The following is a 19,663-nucleotide window of genomic DNA, read 5'->3' as shown; positions in this document are numbered from 1 at the left end:
GCGGGCCCATGAGAGTATAAGGGACTATGCCCTGAACCTACAAGAGGCCCTGAGAGCCGTTAAGCAGACCGACCCTGACGGCGTGGGAGACGAGGACAGGCTGTTGACTGAACAATTTATAGAGGGTTTATATTGCAATGCCCACCGAACCCAGTTGCGGGCAATGGCCCTACAGGACCCTCATCTGGGATTTGCACAGTTCAAGGACAGAGCCATCCGGGTGCTCCGAGAACTGGCACCGGATGGCGTTGTGACCCACAGGCGCCCAGCTATCACTTACCACCAGGAGGCGGCGCCCTTGTCGGCAGGGCCTGTAGGGGCTGATGCGCAGGCTTTGAACAATGACCCGGCTCCAGACCTGCACCATCAGGTCCAAGAGCTAGCTAAAAGCGTTGCTGCGTTAACCCGAACTGTGCAGTCTTTACAGGCTTCTACTCCAGGGAAGATCCAGCTGGCATCCGGACCGGAGAACATCCCGTGGCGTCGACCAAGGAGGACCCCACCGGCCAGAGGAAGACCCAGTGACCGGTACAACGAGGACGGACGACCCATCTGCCGCCGCTGCAATCAACCCGGACATATGGCAAGGTACTGTCCTTTAAACTGGCACAACCTGGGGGTAGAGGGCCAACCCCCAAGAAAAAGATCACCAGGCCCATCGAACTGGCGCGACAAATATGTCGGAGGACGTCCAGTCTTGCCTGTGGTACTGGATGGCATCCCTATGAGTGCCCTACTGGACACCGGGTCACAGGTCACCACCATCCCGTACGTGCTCTTCAAGCAGTACTGGAATGACTCGGATATAACCCGCTACCCTGACGACGACTTGAGTATCATCGCCAGCAATGGTCAGCCCGTGCCACAGATCGGATTTAAAGAGGCGACCATTAAAATTGGTAGAGTCGAACTAGCAGCACAGGGACTGATTATTGTAGACATTGACAAACACGAGAGTCACCCAAAGATAACGCTAGGAACTAATGTAATTGAAAATTGTCTTGCAGAGGTGATTTTCCTTTTACAGCAGGTTGCCAAGAACGCCAGCTCCGGCGAGCAGCGGGTGCTCCAGAAAGAGATCCGGGCACTGATGCGACGGCAACAGGTGGAACTCTCCGGCGGTGAGATTGGTAGCGTAAGAATGTGTGACCCTTTTCCTATTGCCATGCCCCCAAAAAGTGAAATGATGATTTGGTGCCGGGCAGCTATTGGTCTGAGAGGTAGAGATTACCAGGCAATGGTAGAACCAGTTTACTGAGACAGTAGGCCCACCATCTTGACAGCACGGGGGGTGGTTAATGTACGCCATGGGAGGGTGCCCGTTCGCATAATCAATATCGGGAAGAGGGAAGTGTACCTGCCCCGGTATGCCACGCTAGCCAAATTATATACCATTAACCAAAATGCTATACAATCTGTGGAACCCTTGCCTCCATCTCACCCGGAGGAAGGTAACGGCTCTAAGAAAACAATGGAGGACTGGTGTCAGCAACTACATTTGGGTACTGACTCCACTCCCTCACATCAGAAACAGGGAGTCTATCGGGTGGTTCAAGAGTACGAGAGAGTGTTTAGTAAACACCCGTTAGACTTCGGGCGAGTCAAGGGGGTAGAACACCACATCCCCACGGGAGACCATCCTCCCATAAAAGAGAGGTATCGACCCGTACCCCCTGCACACTACCAACACGCCAAGGGGATGCTTAGAGACATGAAGGAGGCTGGGGTGATCAGGGATAGCTGTAGCCCCTGGGCAGCTCCACTAGTCTTAGTCAAAAAGAAAGACAACACCATGAGGATGTGTGTAGATTACCGGAAAATCAACCGTATCACACACAAGGATGCGTACTCCTTACCAAGGATAGAGGAGTCATTGGCTGCTTTAAGATCTGCTAACTTCTTCTCTACCTTGGATCTCACTAGCGGGTACTGGCAGGTTCCTGTAGCAGAGGCGGACCGGGAGAAGACCGCATTCACCACCCCGATGGGACTTAGCGAGTTCACCTGCATGCCGTTCGGACTCTGCAACGCACCAGGAACCTTCCAACGACTAATGGAGTGTTGTCTGGGCCACAGAAACTTCGAGACGGTCCTGTTGTACCTGGACGATGTCATCGTATATTCCAAGACGTATGAGGACCACCTGAAACACCTGGCGGAAGTGTTCGAAGCTCTGGCGAGTTACGGCCTAAAGGTGAAACCCTCCAAGTGTCACCTCCTGAAACCAAAGGTGCAGTACCTGGGACACGTGGTGAGCGCTGACGGAGTGGCTCCCGACCCTGATAAGATCACCGCAATTAAGGAATGGCCAAGCCCCTCCAGCGTAAAAGAAGTGCGGCAGTTCCTCGGGTTGGTAGGCTACTACCGAAGGTTTATTCCCGGTTTCACCAAAAAGGCGGCACCTATGCAGGACCTCCTGATAGGCCAGTCCCGGAAGGCCAAGAACCAGAAGCCGCCCTTCAAATGGGAGGAGCTGGAAGAAGAGTCCTTCCGCCAGCTGAAGATGGCCCTCACGGGGGACGAAATCCTGGTGTACCCGGATTATAGCCAGCCCTTTATCCTCTACACCGACGCCAGTAACATCGGGCTAGGAGCCGTACTGTCCCAGATCCAGCAGGGGAAGGAACGAGTAATCGCCTACGCCAGCCGAAAGCTGCGACCCACCGAAAGGAACCCCGAGAATTACAGCTCATTTAAGCTAGAGTTCCTGGCCGTAGTATGGGCAGTCACCGAGCGCTTTAAGCATTACCTCGCTTCTTCCCGGTTCACCGTGTACACGGATAACAACCCGTTGACACACCTGGACACGGCAAGACTCGGTGCCCTGGAGCAGAGGTGGATGGCCCGTCTGTCCAACTACGAGTTCACAATCAAATACCGGGCCGGACGCTCCAATACCAACGCGGACGCCCTGTCCAGGATGCCCAACCTGCCGGACGAAGGAGAAGATCCGGAGGGACTGGAAGAAGTTGAACTCCCTGCGTTCCACCGTCATGGGACTATCCAGTACTCCCACCGGGTAAGGAGTAAGCAGGCTGCTACGTTGAACCCCTTACCTCACTACAACTGGGCGGAAACGCAAGACAGCGACCCTGCCGTCCGACTGGTGAAGGAGATGCTGACTCGCCCGGAGGCTTGCCTTGAACCAGACGCTCCGGAGGAAGCCAAACAACTATGGGCAGAGAGGAGTCGACTGTTCCTTTACAAGGGGAAGTTGTGCCGCAGAATGGTTAACTCCCGGACGCATGAACTACTCTGGCAAGTAGTGGTGCCACGAAGAGACGCAGCCATGGTGATGGAGGCATACCACGACGGAGCTGGACACTTCGGGTGGAAGAAGCTGGAGTTCCTGCTGCGCGAGCGATTCCACTGGGTAGGCATGAGGGGAACCATTGAGAAGTGGTGCAGAGACTGTGGCCCGTGCAACCTAAGAAGGAAGGACCGTGCCAGCCAGAAGACTCCCCTGCAGTCCATCGTCACCCGGCAGCCGTTGGAACTGGTAGCCTTGGATCATGTAAAACTGACCCCAAGCAGAAGTGGCTACGTCTACGCACTAACCATCGTGGATCACTACTCCCGGTTCTTGGTTGTCGTCCCCGTCAAGGACTTAACAGCTCGAACAGCAGCGAGAGCCTTCCAGCAGCATTTCTGCCGTCCACACGGGTACCCGGACCAAGTGTTGACAGACCAGGGACCTGCCTTTGAAGCGGAGGTCTTCCAAGAATTCTGCACTCTGTATGGCTGCCGGAAGATAAGGACGACACCCTATCATCCGCAAACTAATGGACTTTGTGAGAAAATGAACCAGGTGGTAATGGATCTTCTGAAAACGTTGCCCCTGGAAGAACGCAGTCTGTGGCCTGAGAAGCTGCCCGATCTGGTGGACCTATACAACCACATCCCGGTAGGTTCCACCAACTGTACCCCGGCTTACCTAATGAGGGCAAGACCTGGTAAGTTACCTGTTGACCTGGAAATGGGAGTCCTGACACCCGAGGACACTTCACCAGAAGCAGACTGGGACACAGAGAGGCAGCAGCAGTACCGGAGAGTACAGGAGAGCGTGGAGCGAAGTCTCTGTCAGGCTAGGGAAAGACAAGAGAAAACTTACAACCAGTATGCTCCCGCTGTTCCCCTGGTACCCGGAGAGCAGGTCTTGAAGAGGAAGAGACGGCTCCACAAGTTGGACGACCAGTGGGAGAAGGACCCGTACACCGTACTGCCCTCAAGCCACGAGAACCCGAAGGTGTTAGAACCTTGCTGTTAGGTTTTTTTTCCTTTGCTGGTCACATGACCTTGTTGGCCTATTTAATCCTGCTCCGCCCTTCTGGCTTTGCTGGACTACATTGTATATCTACTTTCTAGCTAGCCTGTGCTCTGTATCTAACTCTGTTAGTTTGCTTGGTCTACGGACCTCTATGTTCTATCTATTTTGTTTGTTCGTCTGTCTGCTACTATTTCTGTTAGGAGGTGTCCCATATTCCTCCCAGTCCTTAGTACTTGTAGGGATTCCCTCCCCACATCTATAGGTCTCCGTACAGACTAGATTAGAATTTAGCAGGTCTGATCGCAGGATCAGGTTCCCTGTTACATCGTAGGGATTCAGCTGAGTCCTATAGTAGGGACAGATCTCCTCTCTTTCCTTAGCTTTGGTAGCAGAACATAACAGAAGGTTTGTACCATCAGTAAAGACGGAGGGGAAACTACAGCCATTGTATCCCGGGACCACCTGAAGAAGTGTCCCGAACAACTGAGGAACCCTGAAGAGGAACAAGAAGACCATCGACCCGTAGAGGAAAGGGAAGATATGGTTAGTACTGTGCTCGGGGACTTCCCTCGGTCTTGGACTCAAGTCAATGGTGCAGTTGTGGTACCCGTACTCACCTTCCTCCAACCAGCATCCCAAGCACCTACGGAGCAACAGGTAGAGCTGGAAGAACAGCCGGTCCAGGAGGCAGAAGACCCCACACCCGCAGACCAGGAGGATCAACTCTCTGCTTGCAGTGAGCCTGCCATATCCCTAGTGAGCCAAAGAGCCGGTAGACAGCTGCCCAGTTTACCCTTGACAACTCCTACACCCTGTAGTTCAGGGCTAGACAGTCAGCTCCGTAGGTCCACTAGGGCCACTAGAGGCGAGTTACCCGCACGCTGGAGGATTTAAAGTGTATAAATTGTTTTATTTATGTTTACCTGTGTATTGTTGCTTGTGTATAATTTTGTGTTTCTAGTTATTTTTAGGAATCCTTGGTGGATCTACCGGGAATCCTTGTACAATTAGTTGGAGCGTAACCCAGGATGGACTAGAGACTGTTAAGGACTCGGGGTAGGACAGACCCCTACCTGGTTACGTCTCCCTGTTTTGGTGAAATGGACACCTTTGTTTCTTCAAAAACTGCACCCGGTTACGGACATGCCGTGACCACCTTTATGTGTTTCTTTATTGTATTGTTATTGTTATATCTTGTTATGTTTTTCTAAAATATGTTTAGTCCCGGAGTACTAAATTTCACTAGGGGGGAATGTGGCACCCCAGGGGTCTGGTTTCCACAGTAACAAGCAATGTTATGTCTGAGAGCAGGTGGGAGGTCTCTTGGCCAGGGATCCTGTGCATGCCACACCTCCTGCCCAGTCTTGGGAGGGGAAGACCTTCCCCTATATAAACCCGGGGCTGAAGCAGGGTTAGTGAGTCAAGGAGAGTAGAGACAAGAAACAGTCATATGAAGAAACAGCAGAAGCTCAGTGGGAGCAATACTACTACGAGTCAGGGGCTGGCAGCTGCAGAGCTCGCCCTGACTGAGAAGCTTTCTTACCGGACCCGGCGTCCGAGGCTGTGGGGACTAACTCTTACCCAGCAGCAGAAGCCGACCGGCAGGGGATTTCAGGTCCTCAGGCCCAGAAACCTGAAGGCACGGTCACACGCGTGGGACCAGCACCGCCATCGTGGAGCGGAAGCCATTAGAAGGCCCCGAGTCACCGGCCATACGGGTGAGCACCACACGGTACACTCAGGGACGTGGGCTACTTATATCCGCTTCTAGCAAGGTAGCCAGAAGAGTACAGTCAGTTTGGGAGGCCTACAACTCCGCCTGGCCAGGGGAGATCCCATCTGCTCAAGGACTGACCAGGCCCCGTTCGCTAGCAAGTACTCCGGGAGGGTCTATCGTTGTTACCAGTAAAGACCCTGAATTACACCGCACCGTCTCTGAGTGGTTCCTGCTACCCCCATTTTCCACGTTGGCTGCCCTGAGGCCATACCCCTCCCGTTGGGGGTTATACTATCACGCTGCACAATTCTACACCGGCCTCAGCGGTCTGCCCTGCAGCGGCAGCTCCATAGCTGCAAATCAACGGGTGGCGTAGTCGACACTCAAATAACATCTATCAAGACTGCCACACACTGAGTTTGACTCCCTGGGCACGGACCGGGTCCCCGCCTCTCGGAGACTACAACCCTCATCTGATCCGGTTCCGGGTAAGCCCTGTGCGCGAGACGCTGCGCGACACAGCAGGCCCAGGGGCGCGTCAGCTACAATACTCTGAGTGCCGATATAATAATAATGCTTCTTAAGTGCCCACTTAACACAAAGTCCCCAGATGTACATCTCCACTGTGGAGGGCCCACAGCTCCCTCCTATATAAAGAGTGTGATGTCCCCACAGCTTCCATATACACAGTGTGGTGGACCCACAGCTCCCCCAAAACACAGTATAATGGCCCCCACCAAAGCCCTCAAACTGTATAATGGCCCCCGCATTAGCTCCCACACTGCGGAATGACCTCCACAGTAAGCTGCAAACTATATAATGGCTCTCACATTGGCCCCCAAACTGTATAATGGCTCCTGCAAAATGTGCATGTGTAGATTGAGATCTTGGCTCAATGAAGGGCTGAGATCTCAATCTGCGAATGCGCCGCCGCCGGCATCATTTTCCTGAAGACTGCCGGAAGATCAATCTGCACATGTGCTGTTACTGCGCCATTTTATTGAAGCCCATTTAGAGATCAATCTGCGCAAGCGCTAGGATGGCGCCAGCATGGAGTTTAAATAGGGAAGAAAATAGAAAGCAGAAGACCCTACCCAAAGTCCCACCCCACAGGCCCACCCTGATGCACATAGTCCAAAATTTCTAATGATGATTTTATAAAAACGGATTTCTTCACTGAAAGTATGTATTTATACCAGCGCCATTATGGCAATGCCTTTAGTTTAATATGTATAACCCTGATGACAGGTTCTCTTTAACCCCCAAACTGTATAATGGCCCCACTATTAGGTTCCCCTACATTAGTCCCCAAACTATATAATGGACCCCAATTTGGCTCCTATACTGGATAATGCATCCCATGTTAGCCCCCAAACTAAATAATAGGCCCCAAACTTTATAAGGGTCCCCACAGTAGTCCCTATAATGTATGTGCCAACCCCCCACTTTCCCACTGTATCAGGGTTCCCAATTGTTTATGATGCCCACAAAAGTTTTAATAAAAATTAAAAAAACATTATATATTCACCTAATACAGGACCCTGAGGATCCGCCGGTGAGGCTCGGACAGACCAACGTGCTGTCATAGCGCTGACGCTGTGCAATGACGTCACCTTTGACATTCTGCGCGTGCGTCAATGCCTCGGCCGTTCTGTAGACTGCAGATTTAAAGCGACTTGTGGTCTAAAGAACAGACAGCAGTAGTGTGGGGAGATCATCTCTCCCTGACCTACCGCGGGTCTTAACTGTATCGGCGTGCTGCACATGTACGGTAGTAGGTTTTTGGCACTGTATGGCACAATGCCTTTGACCTGCCATGCTTCAGTCACCCCCCTAAACAAGGTAAAACGGCTTTTCCAGGGTGATTTCTCAAGGAACTGTCTCGATTCTCATTCTCTGTAATTTGCTATCCACTATCTTTCTTGGGTGGTTCTCATTTATGAGCTTTCTACTAGCACTATAGATGCTGGGACTTTCTAGTCCTAGCATGCATTGTGCTTGCCACTGTCTAATGGCTTGCCTGCCCCGAACTGTTATGCCTATATGCAGATTGACAGACAGGACAGCGGACGCAGACAAAGGCTGCTCCATATCCTGTAGCGATGAAAATATCTGCCCCCACTTCCTGTACAGAGACAAAGATCCACCTCCACTTCCTGTACAGAGACAAAGATCCGCCTCCACTTCCTGTACAGAGACAAAGATCCTCCCCCACTTCCTGTACAGAGACAAAGATCCTCCCCCACTTCCTGTACAGAGACAAAGACCCTCCCCCACTTCCTGTACAGAGACAAAGATCCGCCTCCACTTCCTGTACAGAGACAAAGATCTGCCACCACTTCCTGTACAGAGACAAAGATCCTCCCCCACTTTCTGTACAGAGACAAAGATCCGCCTCCACTTCCTGTACAGAGACAAAGATCTGCCACCACTTCCTGTACAGAGACAAAGATCCTCCCCACTTTCTGTACAGAGACAAAGATCCGCCTCCACTTCCTGTACAGAGACAAAGATCCGCCTCCACTTCCTGTACAGAGACAAAGATCCGCCTCCACTTCCTGTACAGAGACAAAGATCCTCGTCCACTTCCTGTAGAGACAAAGATCCTCCTCCACTTCCTGTACAGAGACAAAGATCCTCCCCCACTTTCTGTACAGAGACAAAGATCCGCCTCCACTTCCTGTACAGAGACAAAGATCCGCCTCCACTTCCTGTACAGAGACAAAGATCCGCCTCCACTTCCTGTACAGAGACAAAGATCCTCCTCCACTTCCTGTACAGAGACAAAGATCTGCCCCCACTTCCTGTACAGAGACAAAGATCCGCCCCCACTTCCTGTACAGAGACAAAGATCCGCCCCCACTTCCTGTACAGAGACAAAGATCCTCCCCCACTTCCTGTACAGAGACAAAGATCCTCCCCCACTTCCTGTACAGAGACAAAGATCCTCCCCCACTTCCTGTACAGAGACAAAGACCCACCAACAGTTTCTTTACAGAGACAAAGACCTGCCCAAACCTCCTGGGCTCCAGCTTGGTGTTTTTACTATGTTTATAAAGTGATTTTCGGAATTCATATTTATCTAATTATCTACTAGACAAGATCAACTTGTCTGAAATTATAGTGATCATTTACATCTCGGCTTTTTTCATGTTTAGGAATCCAGTGGGCGGTCCTAATCCGTGATTGACAGCCATCTGTCATCAGGCTCATAGAACAGAAAGCTGTCCATCATGATTAGGACCGACCACTGGACTCCTAAACCCAGAAGAGCAGGAATTTTAATCCGTAAGGTGCATGGTTTTGCTGAATATTTTTAACATACATGTATATATCAATCTGCTCAGCGCCTTCTCCTGGATCACAATTTTATGATGATAGATTTCCTCTAAACCCACAGCTAAAGGGGATGTCTCGTGTTCATCACTAGCTAAAATTGCAAAGTGCATGTGTCAGAAAAATATTAAGAATTTCTCCCTCCCACACCCCTCTTCTTCTCCCTCCTCCCCTAAAGTAATTGTCAAAAGAGAAGAGCTGACACTTGGCCAGTGGCGTCTATGCGAATTAACACACACATGAGAAATGCCTTGTAAGCAAATGCTAGCTCAAAAGGTGCTACCAAACCCAATTAACACAGGCTTGTGATAAATTTACATCTAGTTGAGAATGTTGTATTCCCAGGAGCTTCAAAGGAACTCTGTCACACTACTCACAATTCCCAGCCACAAACTCCAGGATGTCCGGAGCCGACACGAAATATAGAATAACTAAAGTTGAATACGTCCGATAATAATGGGGCCCATATTTTTAGTGACAGGGTCAGCTAAGGAACAATATGCTTATTTTCCCATAGCTGTAAGCCCCTCCGGGGAGCTGTGGCGCAACAGTACCAAAATAACAGACCGCAACTATGTCATGTGTGGTCTCTGGAGAAAGGTAAAATCAAAATAGAGAATATGGTACCACTTTCGGGCTTCTGCGACCAACCGGTGATAAGTTATAGCAAAAGCCAGATATTCTAATAAAAATATGAAGACTGGAGTCCAGCCCACATGATGTCATCCCAGGGGGTGTCTGGGCAGGTCTCTCCTTTGGCATAAAGGACACAGCCGAAGGTGGAGTAGTATTCATTGCCGGGAGTATATATTTATTATAGCAGAGGATCCCGTTCGATAACGGTCTAATCAAGTGGAGTGTCTCCCCTCCAGCTGCATTGAATCGTCTCTGCGATCATATAGTAAGTTTCTTCTTTAATCCTTATTATTTTGTGTAACTGCATATGTATTGTATTGTCCCATTTTGTAAAACCTTTGTATATTTTTCATAAACACTGCCTCCCTTTTGGATTAAATATAAAATGTAATAGTCCTGTTTGTTTTGCTCTTTGCTTTGCTTCCCTCCCCTGAAGCCATATATGCTACCAGAACGCAGGCGTCCGACCAGGCCTGTATTATATTTCAAACTGGCCGGTGGTGGCAGCGAATAATAATAATTGGGCTATCGTGAAGCTGGCAGTACTGGGGGGTATACACATATTCCATGCGTTGGAATCCGGAGGTGTGACGCCATACGCTTTCTGCTCGCTTGCCGATAGCTACGTAGTGAGAAATCGGGATCGTGTGCTCGCGAATCCCTGCTCAATCCTGACAGAGTGACGGCAACGGTGAGATATTGTGTGATCTCCCCGGTGTCGTCCCTGATGTCTCTTACAGCATGTAATGAACATGAGACAAGCAACTTTGCAATTTGCTTCTATACAGCTGGTTGCCGTTCTTACCGGCCATCTCAGAGTGACCGGTTTCCTAGGTAAGTGGTTTGTTACTCAGCCTGCACATATTGCACTTCCTCAACCTTCAGGAGCACACCCGCCTCCAAGAAGGAGGAAACCAGGAGGCAGAGTAGCGGTGCACTCCTACAGAAAGAAAATAAGCCAGTGGTCACTAAGTTTTGTATTCACCTGAAGATACTTGATGTTGTCTTTGGAGATGGCCTCCATCAGCTCCTTGCTGAGAGCTACGTCTCCGTGAGACTTAGAGTCTGTCCGGTCGCGCATCCGATGTCTGTAGAACAACACATAGGCCGTGTCTTTGGGGAAGAAGGACGTGACATTACTGACAGATTCGAAGGAGGAGAAGGAGACTCTGGTGTCATTGAACAGATACCACTGGATCTCCACGTCAAGATGCTTCTCGCTAGTGAACTTCTTCATGCCTGTACTTGGTGGTTTATGACCTTCTCTGTCCATGCAGTCCCTGGAGTAGCAATAATAATGTCCGCTCTCTGAGGACAGTCCGGAGTGCACGATGACGGTGCATAGGTCATAGGTTGCGGACTGGCGGACATTGACGGAGGTGGATCTACTGCAACGCTCTATGCAGACGTGAGGGTTTCTTTGGATCGGTAATCTGAGCATCAAGGGAATGGACACGTTGTCCAAGATCTTCCTCCTCCTCATAGCCTTCAAGTCGAAGGAGAACCTGAGCAAGGTCAAGATCAGATATTGAGGAGCCGAGGAGAGCTCCACCACCTTCTCGGCGTCTTGTAAGGAGCCACAGGCTTCACATCGATATTTATTATCTTCTGTCAGCATCTCGGGGCATAAGAAATGGTTGATTAAGTCTGATAGGCCTAGGGAACACTTTTTCGACCCAACTGACTCGGTGGACGAAGAAGCGGTCAAGTTCTGACCATCAACCTCGGAGTAACCGTTCTCGTCTTCATCTTGGTCGTTATCCGATTTCTCCACCTTGCATTGCTCCTTGTCTACTTTCTGTTTCCTTGGAGAACTTTTTGACTGCTGGCCCCGGGATTCAAGATTTTTTGGCCCCATATCTGCAACTGGTGCACTGGAAGGCGTCGTAGTCCTCAAAAACGTTGGCGTTGAGTCTTCTCGTGGTGGGAAAGCGAGAGATAAGTCGGTGAAGGCCTCTTCTCTGGCTGAGATACTCTGACACTTTAGACATCGAATTTTGGTGACGATTCGACCGCCAAACATCTGCTCCACCAACGTTCTGTTACCCAGAATGGTTTTCTTCACTTGCACGCTGCAGTTGGTCTGGGCCAGAGTTTGGGATATCCTTTTGCCTGTTTTTTCCTCTTCATGAAGCCTTGGGGGTAAAAAAAAAAAAGTGCAATCATCAACATGGAAACGTTCAGAATTTTTACACCAGTTGTTTACGCCAAATTAATGGAGGCAAAAAAAGAGTCAGAAATCTTGACGTGCACCGAATCTGTGCCAAAAAAGGGACAAGAAAAGTGATTATCTGCACCTACATCTTCTGGGTGACTTACCGATCTAGAAGATATTTCAGATACTCTGAGCAGTCCTGCTGAACACCAGGTGTAAACCAAGGGGGCCAAGATGATGCCAGGAAACTTTCAGGTGATATAGCCGGGCGCTAAAAAACAGAACATCAACCATTGATAAGTCACTGCAGCAATAAAATATAAAGGGGAAAGTCATGAGATCTATTGGGACATAGAGGGATAATCACAGACTGGGGACCACCTTACAAAAGACAAAATGACCAGACATCTCACACCAGCGCTACTACATCCTGTATTATACTCCAGAGCAGCACTCACTATTCTGCTGGTGCAGTCACTGTGTACATACATTACAGTACTGATCCTGTACTGATCCTGAGTTACATCCTGTATTATACTCCAGAGCAGCACTCACTATTCTGCTGGTGCAGTCACTGTGTACATACATTACAGTACTGATCCTGAGTTACATCCTGTATTATACTCCAGAGCAGCACTCACTATTCTGCTGGTGCAGTCACTGTGTACATACATTACATTACTGATCCTGTACTGATCCAGAGTTACATACTGCATTATACTCCAGAGCTGCACTCACTATTCTGCTGGTGCAGTCACTGTGTACATATATTACATTACTGATCCTGTACTGATCCTGAGTTACATCCTGTATTATACTCCAGAGTTGCACTCACTATTCTGCTTGTGCAGTCACTGTGTACATACATTACATTACTGATCCTGAGTTACATCCTGTATTATACTCCAGAGCTGCACTCACTATTCTGCTGGTGCAGTCACTGTGTACATACATTACATTACTGATCCTGAGTTACATCCTGTATTATACTCCAGAGCTGCACTCACTATTCTGCTGGTGCAGTCACTGTGTACATAAATTACATTACTGATCCTGTACTGATCCTGAGTTACATCCTGTATTATACTCCGGAGCTGCACTCACTATTCTGCTGGTGGAGTCACTGTGTACATACATTATATTACTGATCCTGTACTGATCCTGAGTTACATCCTGTATTATACCCCAGAGCTGCACTCACTATTCTGCTGGTGCAGTCACTTTGTACATACATGACATTACTGATCCTGAGTTACATCCTGTATTATACTCCAGAGCTGCACTCACTATTCTGCTGGTGCAGTCACTGTGTACATACATCACATTACTCATCCTGTACTGATCCTGAGTTACATCCTGTATTATACTCCAGAGCTGCACTCACTATTCTGCTGGTGCAGTCACTGTGTACATACATTACATCACTGATCCTGTACTGATCCTGAGTTACATCCTGTATTATGCTCCAGAGCTGCACTCACTATTCTGCTGGTGCAGTCACACACTCTAGCACAGCTCATTATTGTACCCACCTGGCTGTGCTCTAAAAAAGCAAACAGATGCTGCAGCTTCATCATCAGGGGCTGAGAGCTGCTGTCCTGTAGACTGAGGACCGAGTGCCTGAAACTGAGACCAAACTGGAATGAGATAATTCTGCTCTTTACTCTGCATTTGCTGCAGCTTGAGGAGTAACCAGAGCCATGGGAATCCTACGGGCCCTCCCCCAATCCTCACCATTCTCCTTCATACCGGCCTATGCGGATAAGCAGATGTGACATGGGCCCTAATGCACAAGGGACCCCCGGCCCACCATGTAGCATTTATAGCACAGGGACCGTAGCGTACGTCCGGCCCCATATTAGGGTCTTGGTGCTACCTCTGCGCTGACTGTGGTGAGGATATAACTCCCGTCATCCCCTGACAGCCTGCGCACGTGCAGAGATGTGGCCGGAGCGGTTGCTCCTTCCTGCTGGTAAAATCCATCATGTTATTTTTAGTAGAAGTAAATTGTCATCTAAGGATCAGATCGATGTCCACAGAGCGAGCGTCCCCCCGAGTGTTTCCATGAGCGCCCCCTCCGAGTGTTTCCCCGAGCGCCCCCCGAGTGTTTCCCCAAGCACCCCCTGAGTGTTTCCACGAGCGCCCCCCTGAGTGTTTCTGTGAGCGCCCCCTTAGAGTGTTTCCCCGAGCGCCCCTCAAGTGTCCCCCCCGAGCGCCCCCCGAGTGTCTCCCCAGAACGCCCCCCCTGAGTGTCCCCCCCCGAGCATCCTCCTGAGCCCATCCTGAGTGTCACCCCAAGCGTTCCCTCCCCCCTGAGTGTCCCCCCGAGCGCCCCCCTGCTAAGTGTGTAATAGTGGGGAAGGACGTAGCCTTCCTTTGGCACTGAGGTAGTTAAAGAAAGTGTTCCTGTAGTTAAACCTCTCTGGACTGTCAGAAGGCCAAGCTAAGGGGTTAGCTTTAGTGGTCCAGTCAGTAGAGTAGAGGGGGAACATAGTGCCCTGATCAAGCCTTGAGTGTTTATAGAGCTTGTTCCTGGCATAATTCCTTGTGGGCTGCAGTGCTTGTAATCAGCCACAAGATGCCACTGTTTTGGGTGCAGATGTCAGGTTGAGTCTGCCAGCAGTGTTACAGACAGTGATGGGGTTAATGTTGTGTGATGACAGCCCACAGAAGGTGGGCACATCTGGAAAAATCTCTGTTTTAGTTTCCAGAAGCAGGAAGTGATGTGTAGTAAGAGTTAGGACAGTGAACCATACGGGCAGCCTGACTATATGGTGGCTGCTAGGGTAGACCGGAGCTCCATACCCTCAGAAAGTGGGATCACTAGTGCAAAAGTCTCCCTACGCAAGAGTCCTGTTGGCCGGCCGGAGAAACTCAACGGAGGTATTGAGGACCCGGGGCACTTCTAGTCTGCAGGTAGCAGAGGAAGATAAATAGGACTCCAGCTAAGACGTGGGGGAGATATCGGATCCGGAACACTGTTGGTATTGCAGAAGAGTCTCTTAGCCTAGAGATTAGAGTCACAGAGATGCTTCACCTAAAGAGGGAACCAGGGCTGAAGATGTTGCCAGCGCCTGTGAAGGAGATAATAACCTGTCGGGCCTTATCCATTATATCTGCCTGTAAATATTGTACATATTCCTCTTCCCCAAGTAATGTCCAAGTTCTGGTTAAGAACCTCGTGTCCTCTGAATTTATTGCTGCCCTGGTCCCAGAAGAGAAATGCCTGGAGACAGCCGTGATCGGATGGTTGGAAGTAAGTGGAGAGCACCACATACACAGCCACACATCAGAGGGAGGACACGTATTGGCTGTAGGGTGCCAGAGTGAGCAGGGGCTACAGCTCGCCCATGACTACCTCGCTGAGGCACCTTACAAGTGTTCACCCTGAGCATCCTCCTGAGCCCCCTAAGAATCCCCCCAAGCGTTCCCTCCCCCAAGTGTCCCCCCCAAGCGTTCTCTTGAGCCCCCTTGAGAGTCCCCCTGAGCGTTCCCCCCCTGAGTGTTCCCCCCGAGCACTCACCCGAGTGTCTCCCCTGAACGCCCCCCCTGAGTGTCGCCCTGAGCATCCTCCTGAGCCCCCCCTGAGCGTCACCCCAAGCATTCCCTCCCCCCTGAGTGTCCCCTCCGAGCGTTCTCCTGAGCCCCCCTGAGAGTCCCCCGGAGCGTTCCCCCCCTGAGTGTCCCCCCAAGCGTTCCCCCCCCCCGAACGTCCTCCTGAGCCCCCCCTGAGTGTCCGCCTTGAGGCCCCTCCCCCCGCCTGAGTATCCTCCTGAGCCCCCCCTGAGCATCCCCTCCTCCCCCACCCCAGCATTCTCCGGGACACTGATGCTGGAGGCTACTTAAAGGCACATCGCTATTTTTATATTATTTCAAAAGGACAAGTGGAGCCTTCCGGGGCTCGCCAGAAGACCCCTAAGAACAAACAGAACAGGATAATACAAGGCGGAGGCATATACCGAGGAGGGGGCGGACCACCTATGAGCAAAATTCAAGCACCCCCAATATCTGCACCATGACCATCAGCCCCTCACTGACCATGTGCATGGGGGGCGATAAAGCTAAAAGGTCCAGGAAGGGTCTGAGTTTGGGGAACATGTCGTTCATTCCACCTCCTGCAGAGCGGCCAACAATGTAGGGACTACAAGTTCCAGCTATAAAGAAACCGGCAGTGCAACCTGGGACTTTCCATGTTTGCAGTTTTTGTTGTAATTCCATTGTCATTTACAGCCCACATAATACCGCCATATAATGCTAAGATAATATTGTCATATATAACCCATATAATACTGCCATATGGTGTCAAGACGATACCTACATATACAGCCCACATAATACCGCCATATAGTGTCAAAACGATACCTACATATGCAGCCCACAATATACCGACATATAATGTCAAGACGATACCTACATATACAGCCCACATAATGCCGCCATATAGTGTCAACACAATATCTACATATACAGCCCACATAATACCTCCATATGGTGTAAAGATGATACCTACTGTAATGCAGCGGCTTGCTTGGCATTACTGTATGGTCTAGGATGTGTTTTGGGCTGACCATGTACCTTCCCCCTCAGGTGACTGGTCACATGACTGTGACATCACACAGGTCCTTTGCACACAGAAGGTCTGAACACATGACTGTGACATCAGCACAGGTCCTACGTGCACACAGAAGGACTGATCACGTGACTGTGACATCATGACAGGTCCTACATGCACAGACGGATTAGTGAACATACAACAGCCTTAAATACATGCCCAAAAGCAAACATAGCTGATAAACCCTAAAGGCCAGGTCAGCATAAACTCTACTCTAAAAGCATACTGAACCAGGAGAGAAACAGGAGTAGCTTGAATAAAAAACAGTCTTTATTAAATACATAAATATGAAAAATAAGTATTCAAGTCATAGCATTAACATAAATGGGGATACAAAAGGAGTTAAGTGGTAGCAGCACCAAAGAGCCTGTGACCCCCCCATGCATCCGCTTTGTGTAAGTAGTTTGCTGGCTGGGGGCTCCTATGATAAGGCACCCATCATCAAAGAAAATGGACAGGGGACAGTCAATCATACAAGATAATCAGGACAAAAAATAGTCCATAGTAATATTTAAGAGTCCACAGTCCGGGTAGATATAAATTAAGAGAAAGAACCTTACCAAAAGAGGTAGAACACAGGACTAAAGTGCTGAGTGCAATAAACCCATGGGAGGGAACACCTCAACGCGCGTTTCGCCTGGGTGAATATGGCTTTCTCAAGAGGCTGCCTTCTTCTGGTAAGGTTCTTTCTCTTAATTTATATCTACCCGGACTGTGGACTCTTAAATATTACTATGGACTATTTTTTGTCCTGATTATCTTGTATGATTGACTGTCCCCTGTCCATTTTCTTTGATGATGGGTGCCTTATCTTCGGAGCCCCCAGCCAGCAAACTACTTACACAAAGCGGATGCATGGGGGGGTCACAGGCTCTTTGGTGCTGCTACCACTTAACTCCTTTTGTATCCCCATTTATGTTAATGCTACGACTTGAATACTTATTTTTGATATTTATGTGTTTAATAAAGACTGTTTTTTATTCAAGCTACTCCTGTTTCTCTCCTGGTTCAATGCACAGACGGATATATAAACCCTGGTAGTTTGAAACAGGGAGAGCTAGTGAGAGGCCTAGTGAGGCCTGTTGAAGCCTGAAAGGCAAAGGCTGGATGTTGGCGGTGTAAGCATACCAGTAGCCTTGGATGGTACGAGGGCTGGAGACCCCCTTCTGGGAAGCCGTAAAGCCACAGTGGTGGCAGACTAAACCTGAAGCAGCTAAAACCCGTCAAACGTAAAAACACTGCGTTATATGAACATTCATGTTGTTACTTTGCTGAAGGCTGTACCTGGAGCCAAGTGGGCATAGCTGCCACTGGAAAGGCTCGTGGACATTATATGTGTGATAAGCGGTTTATGATAACTAATAAACTGCTGCATTGTGGGAAAAAAACAGAAAGACATTGCATGTGTGCTTTAATTGACCCGGTGCAGCGAGTATCCCCCAGGATGATGACTAGCGCTGCCTTACCTATGGTTCGAGAATGCGGGCAACTGCAGCCCGGTTGCTAGGGGCAACGGCACAGGTTGACGAGTGTGGATACAAGCATCTTGCTGTGACTCGGCGGGGTCACGAAGATTAAAGCATCTTGCGGTAACTCGGCAGGGGTTATGAAAATTGTCCTCGCACTCAAACCTGGTTTGCTGTGGCTCGGCGGGGCCACGAAAATTTTTCCGGGGAAAGCGGTGAAGTGTCTAGTGTGAATGGTGCAGTACCTCCAGACGGAATGGAGAAGGGGTTAGATGACCGGCTGCAAACGTCCTGCAGAAAAATGGAGTGTCCTGAAGAAATGCAGGAGCAGATAAAGATGGCTGTGAAGGGAGCAGCAAATGAGTCTGAAGCTATTGAGCGATTAAAGTGCCTGTTAAAATCGCAGCAGCAGGCATTTGAGAAACAACAGCAGGTATGGGAGAAACTACAAGAGGTCGTGGTGCAGGAAGGGCAGGAGCTGTTGGCCTGTTACAGAGAGGCGGCAGCAGACCATTCCTTGAACTCTCCGGGGGCGCCCTTGTTGTCCCAGAGTGCCCGGGGAGGTGGTAAAAGCTGTTGTGAACTGAGTCCTAAGACTATTGTTGATTTTTCTTGTAAAAATTCCCCTACCGGTGTGGTTGTTAAAAAGGGGGCGGAGTCTAAAAAAGGGGCGGTTGTTCAAAACAGCATGGAGTACAGAAAATCAAAAACATTTACTGGTGGTGGGTTGGTACCGCCTAAAAATGACAATATGACCGTTGATAATGGAGTAGCTCCAGTAGAAGGGGGTGACGTCAAGGTGGGAGGTGACTTGTTGGTCTACGACACCGTAGGGAATGACGTAGACCCCACAACTGACGGTGACACTACAAAAGTAGAAAGAGAGACCCCCTCTCGTCGTCGACGGCGCAAGGGCCACAAAAAGGTTGCTCCTGTAGTCTTGGCTGAAAGTGGAAATAAAGAAAATGCAATGTTATGTGCCTTTATTCCAAGTGTGGATCCTCCTTTAGAAGCAGATAAGGAGGTGACGTTGCCAATAGCAACCTCTGGTACAGTACTGAATCAGAAGGATCTGACCGCCCTAGACGAGGAGGTTAACCAATGGAAGGAAGCGTTCTACGAAATAGAGGAGGACCGCCGCAAAATCAAGGAGGAGGTTTTTCAATTAGAGATTGACAAAGACAACACACAAAAATTCCTTGTCGAGGAAGCCGAGAAGATGAAACAGGTAGCAGAGGAAGCTGCCCGACTGAGCATAGAGGCCCAGTAGGCTGCCCGACTACGCAAGCTCGCCGAGGACAACCTAAATGAGCAGCGAGCCTTAGCTGAAAAGATGCTCAAAGAGAAGATGCAAGCTGTTCAAGAAGCCACCCGTCTGAAAGCCGAAGCGGAGATGCTGCAGAAACAGAAGGAACTGGCCATGGAGCAAGCTAAGAAACTCCAAGAAGACAAGAAACAGATGCAGCAGCAATTA

General features: G+C 49.8%; 1 protein-coding gene across 1 annotated transcript in view; it reads right to left on the bottom strand.

The window, feature by feature from the left end:
• USP35 (ubiquitin specific peptidase 35) overlaps window positions 1-19,663 on the bottom strand; it is a 122,462-nt gene that overhangs the window by 5,798 nt on the left and 97,001 nt on the right. Inside the window, exons 8-10 of the mRNA XM_073669616.1 lie at window positions 13,644-13,737; window positions 12,276-12,382; window positions 10,942-12,091 (exon numbers count right to left, since the gene is read on the bottom strand). Of these exons, the coding sequence (XP_073525717.1) occupies window positions 10,942-12,091; window positions 12,276-12,382; window positions 13,644-13,737 (1,351 nt within the window). The remainder of the gene's footprint in view (window positions 1-10,941; window positions 12,092-12,275; window positions 12,383-13,643; window positions 13,738-19,663) is intronic.

This window comes from Phyllobates terribilis, unplaced genomic scaffold (assembly GCF_046119375.1).
Source record: "Phyllobates terribilis strain yellow unplaced genomic scaffold, ASM4611937v1 Scaffold_2__4_contigs__length_985480577, whole genome shotgun sequence".
NCBI classification, from domain to species: Eukaryota; Metazoa; Chordata; class Amphibia; order Anura; family Dendrobatidae; genus Phyllobates; species Phyllobates terribilis.
The sequence above is the reverse complement of the archived record's forward strand: the minus strand, read 5'-3'. Positions and strand labels throughout refer to the sequence as shown.